The sequence below is a fragment of the Scaptodrosophila lebanonensis genome, unplaced genomic scaffold (genome assembly GCF_003285725.1).
Source record: "Scaptodrosophila lebanonensis strain 11010-0011.00,11010-0021.00 unplaced genomic scaffold, SlebRS2 tig00000053-arrow-pilon, whole genome shotgun sequence".
NCBI lineage: Eukaryota > Metazoa > Arthropoda > Insecta > Diptera > Drosophilidae > Scaptodrosophila > Scaptodrosophila lebanonensis.
Window position 1 is genome coordinate 9333279 of NW_022060548.1, and position 15613 is coordinate 9348891.

The following is a 15613-nucleotide window of genomic DNA, read 5'->3' on the forward strand; positions in this document are numbered from 1 at the left end:
TGATTGTCTAGTATGTAGATTAGTTAGGATTCCGTTGGCACTTTATTTAATATATAGTAGCTTTGTATGTTATAATCTCTACATAAATAGCCAACCCAGTTGAGACTTGGTTTACTTTCTGGCAACTTAAAATATAAGCAACATGTATTTACTAAGTGGTTAGTTTTAGAAACGAACCATATATTAAGCTGCTTTTGATTCTACTCTAGTTGATTGTTTCAAAAATATTCTGAACTTAAAAGGCATTTGAAACTGATGAGGCTTATTTCTTGTTATTTCAACTTATTCCTGACGACAAATAATGCTATGTTCAGACAAGCAAATAATCTGCACATCAAATTGTATAATTTTTCATACATATATAAGTATTCACTCAAAAAACAATAAAAATTCTATGCAAAAGGAGAGTTTTCTTCTACCTAAAACAAACTGATATGAAGTTATTTGAAAAATTTGATAAATTTGTTGGCAAACTATTCGCCTATCTGAACTTAATTATTATTATCTGGTATGAGTAAATCATTTGCTTAAAAAACAAAATAAAATAAAAAGAGAATTTTCTTCTACCTAAAACAAACTGTTTTGAAGTTATTTGAAAAATCTGATAAATTTGTTGGCAAACTATTTGTGAAAACTTTTTCTGAACTGATCTATTATTATTTAGTATGAGCAAATCATTTGCTTAAAACCTCGCCGATTCTTTCAACTTGTATGTTATTTCAATAAGAAATAGTAAAAGTACTTTTTCCAGTGTTTGTTTACAAATCATTCGCTTGTTTGACCATGTCCGTAGTTTACTGAACATCAGCAGAATGTTCGCTTAAAATCGTTTGAATTGTCGAAAGTTTATTAAACTTTAGGGGTTTGGCTTAACAATTAAGCTGAAGATAATTGCCTAATTATTGTTTGTCTGTCTGACAAACAAATAATTTGCACACAAACTTGTCAAATTTGTAATTAAATTTTTTAATAACACTGCTGTGTTTCTTAGAACATAGAGTTGGATTTAATATTCACGGCTTATCTTTAAGAAATCTTATATTGTAATTCCTTAAATGTTTTAAAATTATTGATAGAATAAGATAATTTTGGAGCTGGCTTTAGAAATAGAAAATCAGTTCCTTTAATTCGGAACATTCTCAGCATGAAATACGGCTTATACGGATTTTGAATAATTTAATTATAATTTTGAAAAATAGTTTTTTCAAATTCGATGAATCGGAAAGAATAAAGGCCCTTCACTTCATAAGTACCTGATGTGAAGAGCAGATCTGTTTCAATTGTAAATCTAATCTTCTAAAGAAAGACCAACCTAGTGCTTATTAAATAAATGCAGTGGAAATTTGTAGGTGATATAAAAATCTCTAGATTGGAAGCTAGTTTTTGGACAGTCGAGATAATGTATAAATGAAATTCGACTAATTTAGAAAATGGCGTAGAAATATGGAAATATTTTTAGAGCTAACTAGATTAGGAAATGCAGTTAATTTGATAATTCCATGCAATTCGATCTTTAACTAAACTTTTGACAGATTCCCCCGAGTACTGGCACATAAATAAATAATTCAAATATGACAAGACGAGTGACTGGTGGCTACAAAAATTCAGTTGATATTACGCAATTTGCAATTTGTTCTGCAAATAGAGCGTTTCGCCATAAATATGAGTTAATGCCAGAACGGTGGGTCTTTTTATTAGTCACGCCTTGGGTTGGCATAAATCTGATGCTGCTCTGAGGACCGCTGGCTTATTTAATTTATGCGTGTCGCGTTTAAGTCATAAAAGCGCAAACAAATCACAAATTGAAGATCGCTTGTCAGGCAACAATAAGCACTTATGGTATACAAGTATAGTAGCTGTGGAGAAGGACAATGAAACCGGATTTTGTGTAATCTACTATAATTCGTATATTTGTGGCAAGCCAGCGAACTCAAACTAGAACTTAAATTAAAACAGAAACAATCACAGTCTGATTAGCTGGGCCTATTAGCCGAAGAAGCCGTGTCCGCCACCATAATATCCATTCGCGTATTGGGACTGACTGTATTGGCCGCCATAGGAGCCGCCGCCATAGCTGTTGTAGCCACCGCCATAGCCGCCGGGATAGAAGCCGCCGCCAAAACCACCGCCGGGATAGAAACCGCCGCCACCATAACCGGGTCCCCCGTGATGATGATGATGACCGCCACCATAGCCGCCACCGTAGCCGCCACCGTAGCCACCGCCGTAACCAATGCCGGGATATCCACCGCCATAGCCGCCGCCCAAGCCGCCGCCGAAGCCGCTATAGAGTCCGGCATTGAGGCCCACACCGGCGCTTAAGCCGACGCCGCTGCCCAGAAGCCCAAAGGTGCGACCCTCAGCCTTGCCGGGCAATGGAGCTGGCGCCGCTCTCGCCTGCCAGACCAGCAAGACGAGCAGTGTGGCAAACTAAATGTAAAGTAAAGGGTTAAGCGGTGTCTTAGTTCTGAGGTAGATGGTCACTTACACTGAGCTTCATCGACTTCATTGCTATAGAGTTGCGATTGCGTTACTAAATTGCAATTGCCGTTGGCGTTGCCTTTTTATAGTCGAACGTTACCAATAAGAAGCGGTACGCGGCACGCATTTTCAAGTACTTCTACGCAAATTGCAGAACAAACCGAAAAGCAAACCAGTTTGTGACGACATCTCGGAATACCCCGTCCCTAGCTATGCGGCTGACTGGCTGGCTGGCTGGCTGGCTGGCTGGCTGGCTGGCGAACGGAAGCGCTCAAGTCTCAGAAGTCTGTCAGTCTGTCTGTCCATCTCTGTAAATGTGTGATTGTCAAAAATCAAGCTGGTTGAGGGTTAAGGCAGGTCCGCAGTCGCCGTCGCAGTCGCAGTCTCTGCTGAAGATCAAGATCACCAACGAAAAATAAAAGAAAAACCCAAACAAAATTAAGCGCTGCGGTCGCACAGTGGATTGGAAAACTCCAAGAATTTGTTAAGCTTTTTTTTTTGGTTGTAAGTTAAGTTAAAATCTACTATATACATACAAGTATGTATTTTATAGCCATTACTGTATACATATTTTATTTATAAAATACAATACAAATATTTTGTTAACAAAAACAAAACGTTGCATCAATAAAAAATCATGTAAAAAAGTATTAAGTTTTTTTTTAATTGTTGTTAATTTTTTTTTATACTTTTTTACGTTTGAGGTGTCAATTGTAACGTATATTTTGACCTTTGCTGGTAGCCACAATGTAAACAATAATGATAATGAAAGCATCGCCTATAAAAATTTGTTCTAAGAGTTAAATCAAACACGTATATGTATACAAAAAATAAATAAATATAACAAAAATAAAAATCAGCTTTATGCGAAACATTAATATTTGAGATATTTAACTGATTTTCCAATTTTTCATATTTTTTAACTATTTTTGAATGATATCGAAGAGAAGTAATGCTTTTGTGATTAAAATGAGCAGAAAGTGGTTGAAAAACTGATCATTGGCCATAATTTATTTACCACATATAAAATTCTATATAAATAGAATATATTTAATATATGACATCTAAAAATTTATAATTGCAAAGTGCTTAAACAAATTTAGAATTGGAAGCTATTGAAGCTATTTTTAATGAACTATGTACCTTTAATCTCCAATCCAACTATAAAAAACACAAATAACTACAATATGCTACTCGACTAACATTAACTCTTCCACTAACATTTCCTTCTTACTTTCACCAAAAAATGAGTCAAATGAAACTAAAAAAAATGCACTCAAACAGCAAACTAAATTCTAGTAGATAGCAATATTTGTTTCCTCAAGTCTTAAAAAAAAAAGGAATTTAGTTTTCATAAAAAAAGTAACTCCAACAATGTTAGCTTCATCCCACTGTGGATGTCTTTAATTTAACGTGCATGCACGTACAACAAAAATCCATTTACAACAATAATAATAATAATAACGACAACAACAAAATACAATAAGTGATCAAAAAACAAAAGACTTTGGCAACAAACTTTTGCTCAGAACGTGCAGCCAAGCATGAGCGTCTTTTTCACGTTTTTTATACTCTGTACATGAAATGTACAAGAGTATATTAGGTTTGCGGGAGCTGAAAAATGTAACAGGCAGAAGGAGGCGTGGCAGACCCCACAAAGTATATATATTCTTGATCAGCATGACGAGACGAGTCGATCTAGCCCTGTCTGTCTGTCTGTCCGTCTGTCCGTCTGTCCGTCTGTCCGTCTGTCCGTCTGTCCGTCCGTATGAACACCTGGATCTCAGAGACTATAAGAGATAGAGACACCAAATTTTGCACGAAGATGCGTTATGTGTGTATTCTATACGAGTTTGTTTTATTTTTTTGATTTTCCCCCCCACTTCCCCCCTATGGGGGTTTTCCCGATTTTCCATTCGTATAATCGCCTATATCTCGGAGACTATAAGACCTAGGAACACCAAATTTTAGTCCCAGATGCCTTATGTGAATACGCAGAAAATGTATATTTTGGAATTCCCCTCCCTCCCCCCTCTACCCCGCAAATCGTAACTCCCGTAATTCTTGGAATTTCGAACTAAAACTTTGGAAATACCCCCAGTTAGTTATTATGTGTCCGTATGCCAAATTTCATTATGATAGACCGATTTAACAAGAAGTTATAGCCATAAATATATTTGCTAATGCAGCGCTGCTGCAGCGCTGCTCAAGCGCTGCCCGCGGCTGTTGTTGATGTTGCTGTTTGGTTGACTGCGAAAATGCTTACACAGACACGAATTGATGCGCATAGGCATACATACACTCACACAGACGCAATTGCTATGTAAATGTGCAATTATACACCCTTTACGTGAGTTCGAATACCGAGAGAGGTAAAATAGATCAAATTTTTTTTTTTATTTTCTTAATTTTTTTTATTTTCTATAATTATTGTAAACATATGTACAGAGTATTTCAAAGTCGGGACACCCGACTTTAGCTTTTTTACTTGTTTTCTTTTTTTTTTTGGGGTAAATTTTATTTTGCTCGCTCATTATCACTTGTCGTTTAGTTGTTATTGTTGTTGTTAAAGATCTAACGATCCACTGTGATGAGATGTGCTGTTTGAATGCTCACTGTGTTTATTCTGCGAGTAACACCAAGTAACCATTTGTCATGCCTTCACTTTCGTTCGCAGTTTATTCACCTCTTCTTCTATTTGTTTGTTCGTTTGTTCTCTGACGTCAGCACGGAACATAATTACCCACCCACATCGTGAATATAATAGACATGGCAAGCGGAAAAAACTACAACTATTGAGCTATTAGAGAAGTAAACAAAATCTGAAGTGCCAAAATCATCAGCAATAGGGCGTAACGCATTGATTTTCTAGAGAAATATTTTTGTCGTTCATTGACGTTGACTGCGAATGAAACTTTTGTTTATATTATAAGTCTATGATCTTATATAGAAAGGTTATAAATGATTTGGAGATAAAAGGTAATAATATCTCACTAAATGAAAATCTTCAGTTGAGGAGTAGAGGAAGCTACTGAAGAACCTTAAAAAGATGAAGTTACTAAAGAAGATTATGCTATTGTTTTAACTGCAGAAGTGGTTGTGAAGTGAAATGTCCTGAACACGAGAGAGCTACTAAGGAACCTGAAGAAAAGTAAGCTACTGATATACCCATAGAAGAAACTCTTGAAGAAGATGAAGCAACAGAGATATAGGAGAAGAAGAAGATAAATTTACTGAAGAATCTCTTAGGGGAATCACCTCAAGAATACAAAGATACTTAAGAACCTAAAGAAGACAAAGCTACTGAAGAACCTGAAGATGAGGAAGCTGCTGAAGAAGATTAAGCTACTGACTTAACTGCAGAAATGAATATGAAGTGGAATGTCCTGAAGAAGAGAAGCTACTAAGGAACCTGAAGAAAAGGAAGCTACTTATATGCCTATAGAAGAAACTCTTGAAGAAGATGAAGCAACAGAGGTACTGAAGAACCTCTTAGGGGAAACACCTCAAGAATACAAAGCTACTTAAGAACTTAGAAAAGAGAAAGCTGCTGAAGAATTTGAAAAAGAGGAAGCTACTGAAGAGCCCGTAGATGAACATCTATTGTAACGGTTTTAGTTTCGATTGCAAGAACACATAAGCAACTTTTCTGGCATAACTTCGTAAACATATGCCATCAAATTCCAATAGGCTAAGTTTTATAAACTAAAAGCACTAGATTAATTAATTAATTAATAGATTTAAAAAGAATATGATTTAAAACGAAATAAGAAACTTGTATTTGAAGCTGCAAAATTATTTGCATAGCATCACACATTCCTATGAACGTGTAAGACTATTAATGGAAGACATATATCGTCAGCTCACTACATTGTTCTAAATCGGTCAATTCAAAATCAATAATCGTTCGCTTATTCCTTTATCAGTTGATGTGAAATCATTTAGGAAAAAAGACAACTTTCCTAAAGTGCGAAGTATTTCAAAATTTGTACTTGTAAACATCTGTAGAAGCAACAAAATGTTCGAATGACACACAACATTCTAAACAGAAGTTTTTTATACAAATCTTCAACTCAGCTTTCCTATAATTATTTCAATTATCAGGTTATAAAGTTAATTCTAGTAATCACCTCATATGCTGTAATTATTTGTTTGATTTCCGCCTTCAAGTTCTTCAATAAAAGGCCACTAGCTGTTGCCAAGAATGTTCAGTTATTATTTTCGCGATGGTCTTACGCGTAAGTTCGTGAATCTAACATTTAATTATGTTTATTGTTTAAACGCATTCGCTATTCTAGACACTTGGAGTATCCTTAATTTTGTCGCTTCTAGCCGCCTACACCTGCGGTGCACCACAATGGGGCGGCTATGCACCCTATGGAGGCTATGGCGGCTATGGGGCTGGTTCGGGGGGATTTGCAGCATCTAGTGCGGCAGCCAGCAGCAGCAGCAATAGCTTTGGCAGCTATCAGGGCTTTGGCAGACCTGGTTTTGGATGGGCCAGCGCTTTTGGCGGCTATGGAGGATATCAACAGCAATATAATCAGTACAGCCAGTACGGAAATTATGGCAGCTATGGAGGGGGCTATCAAAATCCGTATGGCTTTGGCTATGGTTTTGGCAAGTAGGAGATAATGGATATAATAATATAATAATAATTACTATAGTTCGACGGCTAACAAGGTGACTAGTGCTATAATTTATAAAACAATTGATGTAATTATGCAAGTCTAGAGCTAGATTTGAATTTCTGAAAAATATTTAGGCCGAGTAGTTATTTATTAAATAATCCAATTATAAACATTTTTTTCTTTTTTGTTTGAAGAATCGCACAAGAATTTTGTTAGCAGAAGAACTTAAGGACTATCTACAAAATACAAAATTAATAAGCACTTTTAAGAAGACAAAACAATGCCCACAAATTTATGTTTAATTAACTTTTAATTAAGTGGTATTCCTCTTTTGAAGATTCTTTTATATCTATTTTAGGATTTTTAAAAGATTTCTTCATTTTCTTTTTAGTCAGTTCACTAGACAGGCTTAAATTTCTATCATTATCATTATAGTTTTTTAAAGTAAAAATTGCCTCAGAAAGTTCTTCAAAAAAGAATTCGATTAATAAATATGCAAAAAAATATGAAACTCATAAATTAGCTTCCAACTTATTAATGCTTTCGGCTGATAAATGCTTGATTAATTTCTCTAAGTTAAAGATAACAAATCTGCAAAAAATGGTTGCCATACAAAAATTTCTTGTGGACATTTTTGAATTTTTCCTAAGATACCAACTTTTTGCAAAAAACTTAAAAACTATGACTAGCTTATTACAATTCCCGGGCACTTCTCTTAAATAAATGTGCTTTGCGTTTTGTTTATATTCTATAGGACAGTACATAAACTATATATATATATATATATATATATATATATATATATATATATATTTATAAATAAGCAAGTATTTATATTTATATAATAATTTATATATATAAATATTTATTTTGCACTATAAATACTTTTTGCTACACCCACTCGTAAGCTGTTATTTAAGCGATAAATTCTTCAAAGCGTGTTTTTGCAAATAGAAAACTGTTAAAAAACTTTCGTACAAACTGGCCAATTATTAAATATATCGCTGCACATGTTGTCGACAAAAAATTTGCATAAAAGTTTGTGTATGTGTGTGTGTTTGACTTTTTAGTGCTGGAATTTTGTTTTTCTATTTGTTTAGTTTTAACATAGCATCAGCATTTTGTTGATGTTGATGTTTGTTTGGAGGTCAATAAAACGTAAATTCCCAAATATGTTTAGTGCTGATTCATTTGATTATTGATTGATTTTTCTTGCTTTTTATATTAACTATTTGCATAGGATTTTGAGTTAAAACATTGCGGCTTAGGTTTTATTCATTGAGAGCATAATTTATGCATATTTTTATATAAAAATAGTTGAAATGTACTAAAGCTGTTTCATAAATATGTTAGTTAAATGTTTGTATTTCTTTTTAGAGGTTAATAATTAATCTGCCATTCGAATTAGTGATTACTTGTTTTTATTAAGAAGTTTTATAGAAATGTGTATTAGAACTTGTTCCCTTCAATTTTTAAACAAAATTTAGGTCCAAGTCTGCCAATTGTTTGTCAGCTTACAAAATCTGCATGATTTTTATCTGCATGTACATAATTTCTAGAGGTCGTTTAATATTTAGGACCGCCAGATCTGTATGAAAATCTTCCATTTGCTGCTTCCAAAAAAAAAAAAACAGCAATATCATGTGCCTGAGACAATGATTATAATTATCTATTATAATCAGAAACTAATTTCTTCTAAAATATCTTTAAGGAATATGCCCGGAAAGAACCAATTAATTCTTTAAATTAATATAAAATCGGAGTCTTAAAATATATTTAAAGCAGATTAAAATACACATTATCTCCATTTGCAATATGTTTGCAGAAAAATGCATTTTCTCTTTTTTTAAAAGCGCTCTTAAGAAATTATTTGCATCATTTAGAAATATGTTTTCTGAGCAAACAATTTTGACATACAAAGCCCATTTTTCAGCTATTCTTTAATTTTTATAATTTAATAATTTTCTGGCTTTCAGCTTTCATATGCTTCTCTCCTCGAGCGGTTTGTTGTTGTTGTGTGCGTCACTCATTGATCTCAATCGAGTCTGAATCTTTTGAAAACCTGATTTCATTTTCAGGGGCAAAGTAAAGATGCCGAAAGCGAAATCTACAAAAAACCACAAGCTGGAGTTGACAACAACAGATAAAACAACAACAACAGCAACTGCGATTGCATAAGGGCTATATGCCGATCCAAACAATGAGCGACATAAAACCAGAGATTCGGCGCGCAGACGCTTTAATTGAAAGACGCGCGTGGTCCGAGCCGTAAAAGACGAAAACCACAAACTTTTGGACAAGAGTTTTCAAAATTTGAACTTGAAAAAAAATCCAAACACATAAAATTTTTAAATCCCCAACCATCGCAAAGTGAATAATAGAAAGTGAACATGCGAATTATTGTGAGTGTAATTGAAATAATTTAAAAACATTTTATAATTTATAAGCGGTTCAACAAACAGATTTATATGTTGTACATTATTATTGAAAATGCTTGTAAAATTATTTATTTTTTAAGGCAATTTGTGTGTTGTTTTGTGCAAAGAAAACGTTTTCATAATCTACTAAATAGGAAATTTTGATTATTTGCAGTATTTGGAATTATTTTTCAATGCTATTTCTAGAGTATTCTTTGTAATGCAAAGTTATTTTTTAGACAAGGAAAAGGAAATCCTCTCAATAGTGGACTCTATTAGATATTTTAAAATTTGTTCTATATATTTTGCCGTAAAATTTCAAGCAAATTTTTCAATTTCCAAAAAATTTAGATTTTATATTATTTATTATTTTTAAAAATCTCAAAAAACTCTTTATATCTAAATAAACTTTTCATAACGAATAGCTTAGGAAAAAATAATTTATTTATTTCTAGACATGTTTAAATATTATATTTTTGAACTCTTTAAAGCAAATTTTTCAATTTTCATAAAATTTAGAATCCTTTCTATTTAGATTTTATATTATTTATTGTTTTTAAACAATTTTTAAAAAATTTGTATCTAAATAGACATTTCATAACGAATAGCTTAGGAAAATTAATAAATTAATTTCTAGAAATGTTTAAATATTATATTTTAGTACTCTTTAAAAAGAAGTGAAATAAAGTGCAATTGTTAACAAAAATGTATTTTAAAAAAATACTTTTAAATTTTTAAAAATATTTCATAAGTGGTCTTTTTATGTTTTCGTAAGTTTTTATTTAAAAAGTTATGAATTTTTTCCCAAAGTATAAAAACATAATTTATTTAGGCAAACGAATAATTAATAAAAGAAATAATAATAATAATAATTGGAATAATTCAGCATAGAAATTTATATTACACATTATTTATTGCATTAATTATATTTTGGCTTAATTCAGACCATTTTAATATTTATATGAACAATAACTCAATAGCCCTGCACTTTAATTCAAATATGATATATTGATATGATATATTATATATATTGATAGTTTTAAGTCCAGTCTAAATCAGATCGTCTTCTTCACATTAAAAAGAAGCCGCATTGAAGAAAATGATTTCATTATTAAAATAGATGCAGCAGGAAAAGAAAGCTTTAATATGTTTAGTGATGTCCCTATTTTTGCAGCATTTTATTTTTATTTATTAATATTATGACATACTTATAAAATGATTGAATTTGTTTACAAATAACTCACCTGTCCGACCATAACTTTGTTGCTTATATAACCACAAGTTGTTTTTTATTTTCATCCACACAGCAACACAACCCGCTCCTGTTGCTGGGCATATGTTTGGGATTGTTGGTCTGTTGCCAACTCGTTTCAGCCGGCAAAATTAAATTGCTGGCCTTCAAGGGTCCCCATGCCGGCTTTGTGGGTCTAAAGGTGCGCACACCGAAGCTATTGGGTCTGAAACATGCACTCAGCGGCGGCGGAGGCGGACTTGGCGTCCATGGCGGTGTGGGATTGCATGCGGGAATCGGTGGCGGCATAGGCGGCGGCTACGGTGGTGGCTTTGGCGGTGGCTACGGCGGCAGCCACGGCTACGAACATCACGAATACCACCATGAGAGCCATTACAGCGGCGGCGGCAGCAGTTTTGGTGGAGGCGGCGGTCTTTGGGGCAAGTAAAGGACCATCGTCCTTGCCTGTAGCTAAATAAAAATTCATTGCCATTAGAATGTCAAAGTTTGTTAATTAGTTTTAAGCGCATTTGTCATATAAACTTATTGAATGTACTTCTATATACTTATATATACACATATAAAACTGTTTGTCCTGACTGACTGAAGCAGTTTTGGAAAATTCAAACCTGCTCCATTGTTTGTATCAAAAATCTGCAAATGAAATGAAATAAAGAAAACGAAATAAACAGAATTCAACGGTTTTTTTTTAAAAATTAGTTTTTGGACATGATTTTTTTGGAATAACAACTTGACGAAATGCTGTGCATTATTTCTATTCCTGGATTGTGATAATTTTAATTAGCAGATACACAAACCAACATGTACGTTTATTTGACATGGAACGATAACGCCACCTATCCGTTCGCAATTGAACTAGCAACACGTGCATATACAGTTAGTGTTTTCATGTGTTTGGTATTCAGGTTCCACATGGCAAGAGGTTTCCGTAGTGTAGTGGTTATCACGTGTGCTTCACACGCACAAGGTCCCCGGTTCGAACCCGGGCGGAAACATATCCGATTTATTTTGGTTTTTTTTTTTAGTTGAACACAAGTTCTTATTTTATTAATTTTAATATTTAATAAATTGCTGCTTAATGAATAGCTGATATTAAGTAATGTTTTTCAATATTTCTTTCTTTCTACTTATTTTGGATTTACATTTTGACCCACCAATTTTTCAAATATTTGCAGATAAATATTCAATTTTTACCATATAGTACTATATGAGCACATTTTCATTTGATTCGATAATTTCCCCACAAATGAAATCCTGGCTATGTCCTTACTAGTGCTATTATTTATAATTACAATTATTTATAATTATAATTATTTATAATTTAGAACCCATTTCTATTTATTTCTATCTATTTTTATTTTTATAGATAGATCACATTGTTAAAGACAGATACTTATAACAGTAATATTATTTTACCACAGTTGTATATTTAGTTCGATTGGCAACAAAAATATTTTTCTCAATATGTACAATTCAAGTTTAGTTTTGTAGTTCAATATTTCAATCTGTCACAATCGACTTAATCTGTTTTATTTTACTTATCAGAAGAAGCAAGAAGCATAATTATATTTTAAAAAGTGCTTTGTGTTTTCTACTCTCAATATTATATTAAATGCAATTTTTTCAAACGACAGAACTATTTTATTTTAATACAAAAATGTTGTTTTATATATGATGTTTATTTATGAAGATCTACTTAAATATTTTGAAGAAAAGCCCAAAGAACTATAACGCAGTGTGCTTAAAAATCTACATCTAGGCATGTAAAGTAATGTTACTATCGTCTCCCATTCTCAAATTTCTTTTTTCATAATTTATATATATATATATTTTAATTAAACCTCCACATTTTTTTCAAAACTCCCTGATATTTTTACAATTCCTATCACACAAATCTAGAATGCTATTTAATTATATAATTGATTAGAAATTTTTGATTTCTTTTTTAAATAAATTTAATATATAATCTAAATAATTAAAAAGCAATACTTGTATTATTCCAGCTAACGTTTATCCCAGCCGTAACCACCGCCATAGCCGCCACCACCGCCAAACGAAGAGAAGCCCTGATAAGCGCCGCTGAAGCTTGAGAAGCCGCCACCAAAACCACCGCCTCCCTTCCAGCCGTGGTGATGGTGTTTAATCGGCACGGGCACCACCACCGGCTGTGGCACAGCAACCGGATACGGAATCGGCTGGGGAACCGGGACGGGCACAGGCTTGGGAACCGGCACGGCCACCGGCTGAGGAATGGCCACTGGCAGCGGAACGGGCTGTGCAACGGGATAGGCTACTGGGAACGCATAGCCGCCACCTTTGCCACCAAATCCATGGGCGTGGACCAATCCAAGACACAGCACTGGTACCAGAACCTTTAACTTTAGAGTTTATACAAAATACCAGATTACCAATAAAAACTGCAGAGCGAATCTTAAGGGCAGTCTTACCATATTCCGCATCTTGTCAATATCTTAGTAATGCTCGGCTGAGGCGTGTTCTGACTTTTATAACCGAGTCGCTAACTTCCTGAACTTCCTTTTAGCAACAAACTAGCGGGAGTTCAAGAAACTCGAAACCGGCCTAACCGGCCGGCAGCATCGCAACTCAACGCATTTACGATTTGTGACAAAACAATATGACGAATAGAATAATTAATCAATATTCAGATTCAGATTTGGCCAAGTTAGTCGCAGTAACTAAAGCAAAGACGTGAGAAAAACATTGAATGCGTTCAAACTGGGGTTTAAGGTCATTCGTTCATTCGTTCATTTCGCTAGCATTCTAGCGGTTTCCGTAGTTCGCAATGCGTGGGCGAACTCCCATCTGAGAACTTGGTCTCTGTGCTATATAAACACAAATCTCCGAGCGTGATTATTCAGACAGTCAAGTCGTTGACAGAACGCAGAAACAACAATAGCTATTCCATGATGATGAAGTGTTCGCTGAGTGTAAGTAGTCCTGGTATTCCTTTGACTGAAGCCCCGCAATTAATTCCTTTGTAGTTTCTCTTGCTTCTCGCATTTTGCGCCCCCAGTTGGGCCCAGTATGAGTATCCGCAACAGGCGGGCAGCGGCCTGCAAGGCCCCGCTCCTGGCACCGCTCCTGGCGCTGGTGAGAGTGGCGCCACTGTGGACAATCGCATAATTGGACTGAATGCAATCAGCGGCTTGTTTGGTGGCAACAGTGGTGGTGGCCGTCCCGGCGGCTTGTTCGGCAATCTGTTGGGAGGCCTCTTTGGCGGCGGCGGCAACAACGCGTATCAAGGACCACCACAATATGTGCCCGTGCCGGTGCCTTCCTATGGCGGCGGTGGCTATCCTGGCGGCTTTGGCGGCTATGGTGGTGGCTATCCCGGTATTGGAGGTGGCTATGGCGGTGGCTATCCTGGCGTCGGAGGCGGCTATGGCGGTGGTTATGGCGGCTACCTCGGTTAAACTCAGTTAAATTGTTGGTTTTAAAAAAAACGCACAAATATTTATTTCATAGTATGTTAATGAATTTGTTAGTTTTACGTTGTTGCTCATTTTTGATTTTATTAAAAAAAAGAATTGCATATAATTATCTGCAAAATGTTTGCAAATTTGGGTTCAATTTTTGGGCGACTTCCGCATGGGGATGTAGCTCAGATGGTAGAGCGCTCGCTTAGCATGTGAGAGGTACGGGGATCGATGCCCCGCATCTCCAAACATTGGATCTTCTTTTTTTTATATTGAATTAAAATGCAAAGCAACAAAGAAAATGTAAATATAGTTAAATGTGTTAAACTTAAACAGAGACTAGCATCTCTCAGCGCGTATGTTGATAAAACTGTAAAAAACAGCTGGCTAATCGAGCGGCTCAATGGTCTAGGGGTATGATTCTCGCTTTGGGTGCGAGAGGTCCCGGGTTCAAATCCCGGTTGAGCCCTGCTGCTTTTTGGATTTTTTTTTATTAAATAACTATTTGATTTTATTTATAAAAGTAATAGTAATTTAAAAAAAAAAACTATTTTCGACTGGAGATGCGGGGCATCGATCCCCGTACCTCTCACATGCTAAGCGAGCGCTCTACCATCTGAGCTACATCCCCGTTGCTGCAACCGCTGTCAAATGTCAATTTGTAGGCGACGGTCAAACGAAACATACGCAGCTAATTGTGCTTGGTGGTGGTGGTGGTGTGTGTGTGTGTGTGTGTGTGTGTGTGTGTGTGTGTGTGTGTGTGTGTCTGTATGTGTTATCTTCAAGCAGCAACAGTCAGTTTTCTTTACTGGCAACTTTTTGAAGTGCTTGTCAAACAATTCAAAATGCTTCTTGTTTTCGATTCTGCTGTCTTTAATGTTCAGTGTTAATTCTATATGCATTTTTGTTTACTTGTAAACCTCTTTATATATATATTTTAATGCAATATAATTAAGCAGAATTTAAAGTTTCAGATATGTATATTTACCATTATTATATAAATAAATTGGGCTAGGAAAAATATCTGCTATTTTAATATTTATATTACATTATAATAAATTGGCAAAGGTAAAGATCTAAATATATTTATGAGTGCGTAACTACACTGAAAAAAACCATGTTCCAAAAAACTCAATGTGCCTTTTATATTTGAAACGACTTCTCTGAAAATGTGGGAAATTCTTTTCTTATCATAAATATTATTTTTCTCTAAAATAAGACACTTTTATCAAACAATTAAAACCATCTTTGCTTATCAACTTGTTGAATTATTTATTTATTTGTTGTATTATTTATTTATATTTCTCTTCTAAGCACTGCAAAGACTTTCACTAGACTTTAGAAACTCCTCATAGCACCTCAAGAATATTTGGTTAAAAGAGATGTAGTCGTTAA

At 34.6% G+C, this 15613-nt stretch overlaps 1 protein-coding gene and 4 non-coding genes across 5 annotated transcripts; 4 read left to right on the forward strand and 1 right to left on the reverse strand.

Moving 5' to 3' along the window:
• Window positions 1-6707: 6707 nt before the first annotated feature.
• LOC115623937 (shematrin-like protein 2) lies at window positions 6708-14215 on the forward strand. Its single transcript, XM_030518498.1, has 4 exons — window positions 6708-6719; window positions 6780-7101; window positions 10904-11204; window positions 13816-14215. The coding sequence occupies exons 1-4, from the start codon at window positions 6708-6710 to the stop codon at window positions 14213-14215; spliced, it is 1035 nt and encodes a 344-aa protein (XP_030374358.1).
• Trnav-cac lies at window positions 11704-11776 on the forward strand. Its single transcript has one exon. It is a non-coding gene; the product is annotated as a tRNA-Val (tRNA).
• A 177-nt stretch (window positions 14216-14392) lies between the features above and the next one.
• Trnaa-agc lies at window positions 14393-14465 on the forward strand. Its single transcript has one exon. It is a non-coding gene; the product is annotated as a tRNA-Ala (tRNA).
• A 150-nt stretch (window positions 14466-14615) lies between these two features.
• Window positions 14616-14687, forward strand: Trnap-ugg. Its single transcript has one exon. It is a non-coding gene; the product is annotated as a tRNA-Pro (tRNA).
• Window positions 14688-14776: 89 nt separating this feature from the next.
• Trnaa-agc lies at window positions 14777-14849 on the reverse strand. Its single transcript has one exon. It is a non-coding gene; the product is annotated as a tRNA-Ala (tRNA).
• Between the last annotated feature and the right edge of the window lie 764 nt (window positions 14850-15613).

What these genes read in the sequence shown, in the direction of transcription:
- LOC115623937 (XM_030518498.1), top strand. An exon ending in TGGCTTTGGCTATGGTTTTG is followed by an intron (nt 7,102 to 10,903) that starts GCAAGTAGGAGA and finishes AACTCGTTTCAG; the next exon opens with CCGGCAAAATTAAATTGCTG. An exon ending in GGCGGCGGTCTTTGGGGCAA is followed by an intron (nt 11,205 to 13,815) that starts GTAAAGGACCAT and finishes TTGCGCCCCCAG; the next exon opens with TTGGGCCCAGTATGAGTATC.